Genomic DNA, 12257 nt, shown 5'->3' with positions numbered 1-12257 from the left:
CAAAAAAGTTCAAAAGCAGCGGCACCGCTCTGTGGGTGTGAACATACACCAAATCACTGGATCTCAAACTAGATGATCTGGTATTCAGGTGGTGCTCACTGTTAAACAAATAGTCCAATATAGTGCAAAAAAATAGAAAAAAATCAGGGCACTCACCAGCCAGTAGTAAAATTCACCAAACTTTAATAATCTTCCATAAAAATAGGTACTTGAACAGCATTTACAGACGGGGGTAGGGTAGATGGAATGTAGAAGAAATGAAGCGACGACCGTTTCGTGCTAAATGCACTTCATCAGGCTTCCCCCTGATGAAGTGCATTTAGCACGAAACGGTCGTCGCTTCATTTCTTCTACATTCCATCTACCCTACCCCCGTCTGTAAATGCTGTTCAAGTACCTATTTTTATGGAAGATTATTAAAGTTTGGTGAATTTTACTACTGGCTGGTGAGTGCCCTGATTTTTTTCTATTTTTTTGCACTATATTTAAAGATGAAGCAAATGCGTCAACATCTTGTAACATTTTTATGAATTTGCTTCATACTGTATTATGGTAACTACTAGAGATGAGCGAGTAGTATTCGATCGAGTAGGTATTCGATCGAATATTACGGTATTCGAAATACTCGTACTTGATCGAGTACCACTTGCTATTCGAATGTAAAAGTTCGATGCAGAACCAGCATTGATTGGCCGAATGCTATACAGTCGGCCAATCAATGCTGGTTCTTCTCCTACCTTTAGAAATCTTCTCTGTGCAGCTTCCCCGCGGCGTCTTCCGGCTCTAAATTCACTCTGCCAGGCATCGGGCCTGGGCAAAGCCGACTGCGCATGTCTGCTTGTAGTGCGGGCAATTCACTCTGGCAGAGTGAATTCAGAGCCGGAAGACGCCGTGGGGACGCTGCAAGGAGAAGTCTGCTTGGAGGATCCAGCCCAACCCTCACTTGTGGACTTGGTAAGTATAATTTGATCGAATGTTGCCTACCCCTGAAACGAGCATTTTCCCCCCATAGACTATAATAGGGTTCGATATTTGATTCGAGTAGTCGAATATTGAGGGGCTACTCAAAACGAATATCGAACCTCGAACATTTTACTCATCTCTCATAACTACCTCGCCAACAAAAACAGACTTCAAAAATACCCTATGTAATAAATTGTCCAGTTTGGTTCCAAATGACCATGCTTCGCATTTCCGTTTTTTTTTTCCCTTTCGCATTTTTTCTTAAATCATTTTAGCTATTTAACATTGATTGGATCAAGATAACTTCAATGAGAACCAGAAAATGGCAGTACATATGAAAACAGAAATGTTAGTATGTTTTGAATTGAAGAGGTGTATATTCATCTTCTAGCAGCCAGTTGGCCCCGTATTGTAGCTTGTTCAGTACTGAACAATATGCTTAGAATAACACAGTAAACGGAAGAGTGGGAGTGAGAGGTGCAGCTGCAGGTTCCTTGTGTTTGTCAGATACAAACAATATGAAATGATGACTGTTGTATCCAAATCTCGGATAACATCACACATTGAAGCAGTGTTGCTTTAAGGGTCTATTGTAGCTTTAAATAAATTTTAAGCTGCCCAGTTGGTCAAATATTTGAGTAATGCCGACTGAAGCCAATGACCATCTAATGTGAATGAGAACCTCTCAACACTAGCTCGATGGCAGATGCCAAGGGTAATAAGGATTGGGTAGTTGGATTTCAATATGCCCATCTTTTTGGACTTGCAAAGCAGTGACTTATCTCTCCGCTTTTCACTCAGAAAATACCGTATACATGCACAGCTGAGCCGAGCATGTGTGTATGGAGGGAAGGGGGGGATAGCAGTATGAAGTAGCTATCTTTAGTTTTATTCTATTTTACAGTTTGTATGATTGGATCCTACATTGGACTAAGTGACGCATACAGAGCCCCCTCCATCTGGTGTCCATCTACATTCCCTCTTGTAGAAAACATGATGGAGGGTCACTTTTCTAACTAAACAAAGTCTTACCTGCAGTCATGCTTTTTATATTCGTGTCTACAGGAACAGATGTAGACGGAGGGGGTCCATCTGCATCCATCACTCGACTGCCGTTAATGTCTGTTGCCATCATCCTATAACAGATGACAGCAACGGAAGTTCATAACCGTAGTGTGAATGTCCCCAACCACTGTGTATCGTGGGCTACAAAAGTAATCCAGAACTATCTGTGTAATGTATGGGGGGGAGGGGGGTATATCGGGTCCCGCTTAGATCAAGACCTTTTTCTGTTACCAAGACTGCAAGAAGAGCAAATAAGTATTAGACTTAAATAAGAATATTCTATGAGTGAATTATCATTAACCCTTGTAACTGACTTCTCTCTGTATCCTTCCTGAACGTTGCACGGAGACAGATGGCCAATGACTTAGGTAAATATTTTTTGACTCCATTGTTTTACAATAACAAGCTTACCAAAAATTCTTCTTGTGTTAAGTAAACCGAAATGAAGATTGCGGAAAGTAAATGTTTAGCAAAGGGCTCAATAAAAGTTTATTTTAACATTTTCACTATTTGCAATCTGCCCTCTTTATAATATCCATCCCCAGCACGCGGACGTCACAAAAGAAGCCTTAGGAAACCGGCAATGATCTCTTCTTTTAATCAAACCATACAGACTGTTTAGCAATATATATAATTTATTTACATTCAAGTCACCTAAAAGTACTATACACCTTCAGCGGAATGAACAGAATATATACATAAGGCCAAGTGTAAATACTTGAATGCACTTTAATACAGAATGTAGAAAAAAAACACTGATCATTACACATTTTTTTTTTTATTGTTCAAATGACTTTTCTTGGTCTGAAAATAAAAACAACACTTGTGCACACGCGTCCACAACCGACACACACTCATTCATTCACTCCTGGAGCAGGGAGTGCTCTCGTTTTGCATATACAGCTGGCTTGAGGGGTGAAAGGGCCAATGAATTCTATTTTTTTGGGATTTCTCCCTTGCTTGGGTAAAAAATGACCTCTGATGCACCCTCTAAGGTTCGTATGGCTATTCAGAAGGGGATATATCTGTGTTTGGTGGGAATCCATTTTTTTTTTTTTTTTAAATATTGCACCTTTCTTCACTTACCTGGGTATGGGTGTAACAACTGAACAACACAAACACTGGGTGTCACTGTCGCACCTTCACTGACAAGGTAGCAATACAAGACACTTGGTTTAGAGAGATAGAAGTAAAGTCTGACGTGATTGGTGGGTTGACTTCCCATGAAAGGTCTGTGGTGCTTAGCTCTCCAGTGCAATATGTACCAGGTGGTGGTGGTGGTCTTTAGTAGGTCCACAGTTAACAAAACAACATCATAGACAATGCCTTCCTCAAACACAGGATGTCTGTTCAGGTTTGACCTTCTAATGAAAAAAAATGAGAGCAGCATTTTTCTGATGTATTTGGCTGCACACAGTTGAATGTGACATCTGGCTCCATTTCTGATCCTCCTGCTCTGCATAAAGGAGCTGAACACATCATGAACTTTTTCACTTGCAGAGGGGTTAAAACCAAGAAAAGATACGTTTGAAGCCCTCTAACCCACAGTTGCCAGTGAAGGGCCGTTTTAAGAGTAAGCCCACAGACTCATGTTGGGAGTTAGAGCCCCTTGGCCAAGCTTGGTCATGGGACTTGCTGGAATCGAGCAGGTGACTGATAAACCTTCAGCACTCTGCTTCTGACATCATGTACATAAGAGAGTCTTGTTTTCCAATCTCTGCCACAGCAGCTGCCAGTCGTGCCAGGTTCCCATTAGGGAAGTTCTGTGCTTCCCAAAGATTTAGGAGGATGGCGGTAGGGCTTGATTTGGAGATGAAGAAACCTAAATGGCTGTAAATAAAAAAAAAAAAATATAGAAAAAATATTAGAAATAATGTGGAATAAACATTAGGTCAAGCTGTGCTATCTTTGAATGTGATATCTGACCCGGGTGCAGAGTGAAACCATTCTCCTTCCCTGTACACTTTACTCAGAAAATTAGGATTGATATTAGTTATGTATTTTTTTTTTAATTATTTGGTGACTTCGTATTTCAAACTTTATTTCTAAGATGACAAATTAAAAGAAGACTGAGAAAACATAACAAATTTTCCTTTCTTGGGAATGTTTCACAGTACAAAATCTTTGTATTGTAACTGTTAAAGACAAACCGTTCATAATATATCCATGGTAGTGGTCCAGATGTAAGGCAAGATGGCAAGTTATATAGTTAAGAACTAGAGATGAGCGAGTACTGTTCGGATCAGCCGATCCGAACAGCACACTCCATAGAAATGAATGGATGCACCTGGTACTTCCGCTTTGACGGCGGCCGGCCGCTTAACCCCCCGCGTGCCGGCTACGTCCATTCATTTCTATGCGAGCGTGCTGTTTGGATCAGCTGATCTGAACACTACTCGCTCACCTCTATTAAGAACTATTAAGCCTTCAAAAATATACAAAAACAAACTAAAATAAATGTAAAAAGATCTAATAATAATAAATGTACAAGCATCATGATGTCACAATGGAAGAACAGTGCGGTCATATAATATAATAAGAATTATGCAACTAGTAATGGTATAGAGAAAGGAAGATGCACAAGACCAAGGTAACGTGAAGGATTCTCTGTGGCCTTCTGAATGTAAAATTAGACATTATATCAGCCTACCACCCGTAATCTAACGGACAAGCGGAGCGTATCAGTAGATGGAATTAACAACTGTCTGTCACTTCGTCCCCCCACAACAAGATAACTGAATCCATCTTCTTCCTTGGGCAGAGTTTTCTTACAATAATCACTCTGACTACCTCATAGAGCACCTCTTCTCATGACAGCTTACTTTGGGGTCCCCACTACTAAAACCACATATGGACAGTTTCTACATATTTGGTCCTGGGAGTCGGCACAAAACAACGATGCCCCTGTCCTTCTCAAGAAATGTCTTGGGAAGGGGAGGGTGGGGGGACACTGTAATGCCGATTGCTCTGTGCTCACCGGTATACTAATTCTTTTAGCAGACATAGACACTTGCTTACCTCTGCTTCACACTGTCTCTCCCATTTGCTGTATACTTCTGTACCTGAGGCATCTTTTCCACCCCATAGGTGCGCCCACCCCTCCTTCTTTGCAACTTGTAGGATTAATGATGAAAACCAGGGGACCTCTTAGAAAACACCCTCAGGAGTCGCCCAAAGTGAAACTGGTTAGATGGCACAGCAACATCTGTCACAAGGAATTCTTCTTACCAAGTGTCTCCTTCCCTTATTGTCACTGTCCATTGACGGTTTTGTGACTACCCAAATTCTACACCCTCCTGAAATCACATTTTCTATTTAGGTCTATGCAGTGTTATATGGACATTAAGCAGAGAAAGCGACTGTAGGATTTGAGCAGCCACAATACAGTCATGTCTGCTGAGAAAGCCAACAGAGGATACAAGTAAGGGAGACCCTTGGTAAGCTGAATCCCTGCACTTTATGTCCCCCTGCCCATGACTAACCGTACTTGCTGTACTTATAGCAGTGATAGTTATCGCTACTGTGTTTGTGCCCGTAGACATGAATGTGCAGTATCCATAACTGCTGCTACTACAGTGTACGGTGATAAGTTTCTGTACCATATGTTTCATATCTATAGATGGTGGAAAACATTTGTGTACCATTAATAACCAGACATAGGAATTATACACTCTGAGGAACGGTGTTACTTGGATGTGTCACAAGCAGCTTTTTTTGTAAAAAAAAAAAAATAAATAAATTTCATGCAGCTTTTTGAGCCAAAGTAAGAAGTGACTTCAAAAGGAATAGAAAATAAGAAGGAAGGATATCCTATTGGATCCAGTTCACAAAACTGCATGTGTGAAACCACCCAAATAGCTACATAACTATGATGGTTTACTTAACACTGATCAACCATGTTTTATCCCAAAATACAGACCCAATAAGTTATGAGTAAACTATATTGTATGTTGAAAAGGACTCTACTTCATCGTAATTTCAAGAATTCTATATTTTTCGTAAAGCAGCCTCGTGGAGCGCAGGGTTAAACAGAGTAGAACAAATCAGCCATGTAATGTTACAAACATTGATTTCTGGATTGAGGCATGTCTCAAATAGGCTTACATTCACATGAATGATTTTTCTTATGTTCCTGTTGGCGCTCATTCACCTGTTTACTTACAATAGCATGACTTTCAGTTCACATAAAGGACAAATGTAGTATAAGCCCATAGTCCCTGATCAGTGTTACTGTATACAATGTATAGGTACAAATGAGGACAATGTTTGCACATCAGAGCAAAGCATGTGAGGTGAAGCTGGGTTCTAGGCATACTTTGCATTGTATTTTGCTTGCAATGACTGTGTCCTTGATAACAAACATGAAAAGAATGTGCTTAATATCTGTCTTGCTGAGTAGAAGTAAGTGTATGTAAAGAAGAAAAGAAGTTGGTTAACTCCTTACATAGGTTTCTCTATACATATATTTCTGCCTCTGATGGACACAAGAGCAAAGGGTATTGCCATCTTACCATTCATGACTACATCCAAAGTGTTTGCCATAAATGCCCGATAGCTGAGAAACCACCTCTGGGACGAGAATAAAGCCCAATATGTGGTTGGAAGTGAATGGAGAAGGACCGCACATACACAAATTTCTCTGTTCACTTGTACGGTAAGTCCCAAAATAGTAGAGCTGGCAGCTCCGGCAATTTTTGGAACTCCCATACAAGTGAATGGAGGAACTCGCACTTGCACAACCCCACTCCATTGATTTATAGCCACAAATTGGATACTGTTTTTGAGACTGATGCAGAACCTGCATCTATTAGGAATTATGGACATACCAAAGGATGTAGCTATAAATGACGAGATGAGAACACCCCATTAAATGGTTACTAACTATTAGGAGGGAACAGGAAGAGTGAGCAGAATATGCAGGCAATAGTCTGATTCAGGAGCTAATTAGGAGCCTTCTATCACAACCAAAGCACCCAACTTTTAGAGGACTAAAATGAGATAAACCTGCACATGCCATTGTAAGTTTAGGTATCATTATACCTACCTATTAGGTATCATGGGTGGGGTCATCCCCATTGTGGCCCCGCAATCTAATGTCCCCTATATTGGGACTCCACACTGCAATATCCCCTGATTGTGGACCCCTCACTATAATGTCCTCTCTATGTTTCCCTCACTCTATAATGCTCCCTCATTGTGGCCCTCACACAGTATAAATAGTACCCTCGTATTGTGTCCTTAACACAGTATAAATAATGGAGCCAACTCGAGGCCCCACAGAAAAATGTACAAATCGGTTATCAAGGTTACCGTGTTCTGTTTTAAAAGAGTCTACTCCGGACATGGGAGCAGCAGATGAGATGCATTGACAATACTACATTGCCCATTCCTGCTTTCCAGCTGTCAACAGGAGAGACAGGGTCTGCCAAGCAAGGTTTAGTATGTCTTAACATGTACATTTCCTTGAACTTAGACATGAAAGCCACTATTTTTGTCAAAAACAACTATTTACAGAAAATGACTTTTATGTCACACCTTGTACTTGAAGCAATCGAACAATGTGTTTCTGCATCTCCAATTCTGAATCTTTACAATGCTTTCTATGGAGGTACTTAAGGAATAAATCTGTCTTATCTGTGATAGATGATCAGTCAAACATAGGAAAGTAGGTACAAGGAGCCACATAACAAATGGAGACACGGAGGGGGCAAAATAACCCTAGATAACCTATAGAAATAACTAACTAGTAACTACAGTATAGCAAGTAGAAGGAACATACATTTTATACAAAGAAGAGGCTGTGGACCTCATGCCTGGTTCACATTAGCGTCTGGCTTCCGTCCGGAAGGAGTTCGCATGAGGACTCTCGTGCAGGCAGTGCGCGGCAAGCACAAGGACCCCATTATAGCCTATGGGGTCCGTGTGCTTAACTGCACAGCGCTTGCAGTTACATTGGTATTCTGTTTGGGGGGGTTTCCTCATGCGGATGGGAGCCAAACGCTAATGTAAACCGACCCTTACCCAAGCTATAGAGCTTACTAAAATATCTTCCATTAGCTGGTGGGTGGGGCTGCCAGAAGTCGCACCAGCAATAGTAATAGTAATCCCTATTAAATAAGTTCCCCACTGCAGAGATATACGTTTATTGAATTTTGCTTCATGTCTAGTAAAGAGATTTGGAATACTTACAGAAACACATAACTGACTGCTTCATTTATGCTTTTTTTGGAACTAAACTTAAGAAATGTAAAAAATGAACAGAGCAATGTCAAGGTAATTTAATTACAATTTTCTGAGATTAAAAAAATCTGACTATTGTTTAATGATTAAATTACCAGCAATATTCATTATATACAGCATCAACAAACCTCACCAGGGACCCCTGATAGAAATGTAAATGTAAATAAAAGATGTAATGCTATAGACTGAGAAACTGCTGCGAGACATGCCGCTAAATAAGAATTAGCGCACAGCCACCACCCAGACGCGAAAAACAGAAACTCAATCTGCTTAACCACATCAGTACCGGGCCAAGTTGTGGTCCAGGACCAGACACATTTTCGGTTTATTTTGTATGTGCGGTTTTGAGGGCTGTAACATTTTTCTTGTATGTCTCATTCAACTAATTTTTTCATATTTTTTCGGGGACACATAGGGCTTTAATTTTATGTTGTTTTTATTTTTTTATATCCGGGAAAATATAAATATAATTGGAGGGAAATTCTGTCTGGTTTTCAATTTATATATATATATATATTTTTATTTAATAACACAAAGTGCTACAGAAAAACTTTATAAAATAGTTTTTCCTCTCTGTTACAGTAATTTTTATTTTGTCTAGTGTTGTCGGGGGTGGGGCTATAACCTTTAATAATGGCGTTTTATTAGTGTATTATTATTTTTTTTTATTATTATTATTTTTTTTTTCAGATTGTGTCCCCATAAGGTCATAAGAGACCTTTGGGAACATCTGATCACTTTTTTTTTTGTTAGGGAGGCTGATTTCCCCTATAACTGAGGCTGCTTCATTTAGCCTCAGTTGCAGGAGGAATACAGGAGGAATACAGCCTCCTGCACACTGTTCTTTACACTTACAGAGCTGATCTGGGTCCTTTAGGACCCAGCAGTTCTTGTAAGACACTGAGCCCAGCGATCGAGAAGGCAGGGAAGGGAATAAACCTTCCCTGCCATCTCTCTGGGAGCTCCGGCTGAAGTTACAGCCAGCTCCCAGCTTCAGCAGCTGTACGATCACCATGCAGTTGCTGTGTTCTGATTGGACGTACCAGTACGTCATGTCAGAACTAGGCAACCACTTCCCGGACGTTTATAGTCTATGGGCGGTCCAGAAGTGGTTAAAAAGTGGTTACCTGTAGTAACCCAAGGACCCTATAGACTGTAATGGAGTCAGCTGTGTTTCCGCTCGAAAAATGCAGAGAAAAGTCCTGCCTTACATGGTCATCCATTCATCTCAAAGGCTGGCATGTGGGAGTCAGGATCTGGCATGCAGTAAAAGGGGTGATTGTATAGGTCAAGGTGAACCAACTGGGCTACTGGTGTTCTGGCCTGCTCTGTTTGCAGCACTGCATTGGCGATTCTAGTCCCTTGTGAGGAAGGGCCGGAACCTACACAATAGTCTGCGAGGATTCCGGTCTCCTCCTGAGACTGGAACTTGTTTCCCAGGGTCTGTGGGGAACAGCAGTGGGCTGAAGGCTATTTAGGACTCGTTTTGACTACTCCGTGACCTCTTGTGTATAACCTGGCTCTCCTGACTATGCATTTGCTCCTCCTTCCTGTTACCCCATGACCTCCTGTGTACCGACCCAGCTTGATTGACTTAGTTTTGGCTATCCCTGGAACCTGCGAGCCCTCCTGTCTACCGACTAGCCTGTACGACCTTCCTGTGGTACTTCTGCCTTCTCCTGCTGGCCAGATCCTCCATTTATTCATCTGCTGAGGTTAGTATCACTGGGTTTTCTGGGTCCTCTGCTACTTGGGGTGCACTGAGCAGGGGTGAACCTGCCCCTTTCGCCGCCCGAGGCGAACAACAGAAAGCTGCCCCCCCGAGAGGAGGGGGCGGAGCGGAGGGGGCGTGGTGGAGTGGAGGGGGCAGGGCTAAGCGGAGGGGGCAGGGCTTAGCGGCGTTTGCAGGCAGAGAGCAGGCACGGAGAGGACCTGCTCTCTGCCTGAGCGTGAGGTGAGGCTGCTGGAGCAGCGCTGCTCCAGTGATCTCCCCAATCCACCGCTCGGTGCTAAGCCAGTCCAGGACAGCCACCCTCCCTGGGGCCCTGACATAGCGCCGCCTGAAGCGGTCACTTCAGGTCGCCTCATGGGAGGTGCGGCGCTGGTGAGTGTGCGGCGCCCTCTGGATAGTTGTGGTTCTGGGTCCCACAATTTACTAAGTCCACCTCCACCATCAGCAACTCTGGCGAAGACCTCGGGGCCTGGTTCCTCACTGGTTAGGAGAGCATTGTACGCTCGGGGCTGTCTTGGCCTCGGTGTTTGGGGATTCTGGTTGCCCAGGACTTACTATCCGTTATTGTCGCATCGGGTTCGTTACACTGAAGGTCAAATGTAAGGCTAGGCACACCCATTAGATAACTGAATGTTTCATTGGCTATCAGTTTTTCTCTCAAACCTCCAAACACAGGAGCTGGGCTAAGCATGAACAAAATTAACAAAATGCAAAGTGATCAAAAAAGAAATCTAAATCTCATGAATATTTAGTGTGACCAGCATCTGCCTCAAAACAACACACAGTTTTTGAAGGAACTTGGCAGAGAGATTGTTCCAAACATCTTGGAGAATTAACCACAGATCTTTTGTGGACATAGGCTTTCTCAAATCCTTCTGTCCCTTAATGTCATCCCAGACAGACTCGGTGATGTTGCAATCAGGGTATGTGGGGGCCATATCATCACTTCCAAGACTCCTCCTTCAAAGGGCGGTCACACCAAATATATGTGCGATTTAGATTTCTCTTTTGTTCATTCACTAAATGTTATTAATTGACAAAAATAGATTATTAACACTACTATTTTTGGAAACATTCTTGCTTTGCTGCTTTTCTTCTACGCCTTCCCTTTTGCACAGTAATATACACAGATTGCTCAAGTATTACTATGAATGGCGGGGTGCCAATCTTTGTACTGGAAGTAATAATAACTCATATGTTAAATTTATTTATGTCTTATAAAGTTTCTAAATATTCATGTCCTCGGGCACCTGCGGTTTTATATACCGCTGAGCGCCATGCCTGGGCATTAAGGAACGCCCCCTCAGACTGTACAAGGTTACGGACAGTACTGTCAGGAGGGGCGTTCCTCACAGCACTGCTAGACTGTCAGGAACGCTGTTCTGACAGTGAAGAGATATCGGTAAGGGCACAGATATCTCTTGCATCGGGGCACATAAGGGGAAAGCCGACAGTGTTGGCTTTCTAGCGGTATCTAAAACCACATGTGCCCAAGGACATGAAAGGCCCTGTTTAAGTATTTCCTATAATAATTGACTCTTAACTATATTTATACATTCTGCCATGGAATAACATTTTAATTGCTTCATTGTATCTGGTGTGGGGGGCTAATAATATCTTATGAAAAATTGTGTATAGAGGTGGGGGCTGAGATTGTTCTATCTGTCCAAAGATGAGCAATTTGGAGACTTGCCAGACTGGTTATGTAAATACTATGCTCTGTGTATTGGGTGATGCTATCTTACAAAGGTTAGAGACAGATCGTCTGGAACCAGGGGCATTGTTAGGAGAGGATCAAAGACCAAAGACCCTTTTAAAGATAAAGGGACAAGAGAAGGGTAATTAAGCTAATTGTCTCCAACAAGGATGTCTATTGTCTTTAGAATACCATGAGATAGACATCTAGGATGTGTATTTGAGACATGTGCTGATGGCTGCCATTTTGATACCATGCGGTCACCATGCGGTCACTGACTCCATTTTAGAGTAGAGCTAGCCCTCAGGGGGGTGTGACCTCTCTCCAGTTTCTTATCCAATAGGTATGCATCAGGGCTATTGTTACAAACTTCTCCACCAATGGATGTATGCTAATTATACTAGCCAATCCTGTTCTGTCTATGCCATGTTATATATACTTTGTTCTAGCCACCATTAAAGCAGAATCCATTTTGATACACCACCACCATGTGTCTCTGTTGATTCTCCAGGTCAAAGATGGCTGTAGCCGATCTTGGCCTGTTAATTAATTTTCCTTTAC

At 42.1% G+C, this 12257-nt stretch overlaps 1 protein-coding gene across 1 annotated transcript in view; it reads right to left on the bottom strand.

Annotated features, from left to right (window-relative positions):
• Positions 1 to 2645: 2645 nt before the first annotated feature.
• The window catches only part of UNC5A (unc-5 netrin receptor A), a 319041-nt gene continuing 309429 nt past the window's right edge, over positions 2646 to 12257 (bottom strand). The window contains exon 16 of the mRNA XM_075274664.1: positions 2646 to 3858. Coding sequence (XP_075130765.1) covers positions 3693 to 3858 — 166 coding nt within the window. The 3' untranslated portion in view covers positions 2646 to 3692. The remainder of the gene's footprint in view (positions 3859 to 12257) is intronic.

The sequence above is a fragment of the Leptodactylus fuscus genome, chromosome 5 (assembly GCF_031893055.1).
Source record: "Leptodactylus fuscus isolate aLepFus1 chromosome 5, aLepFus1.hap2, whole genome shotgun sequence".
NCBI lineage: Eukaryota > Metazoa > Chordata > Amphibia > Anura > Leptodactylidae > Leptodactylus > Leptodactylus fuscus.
The sequence above is the reverse complement of the archived record's forward strand: the minus strand, read 5'-3'. Positions and strand labels throughout refer to the sequence as shown.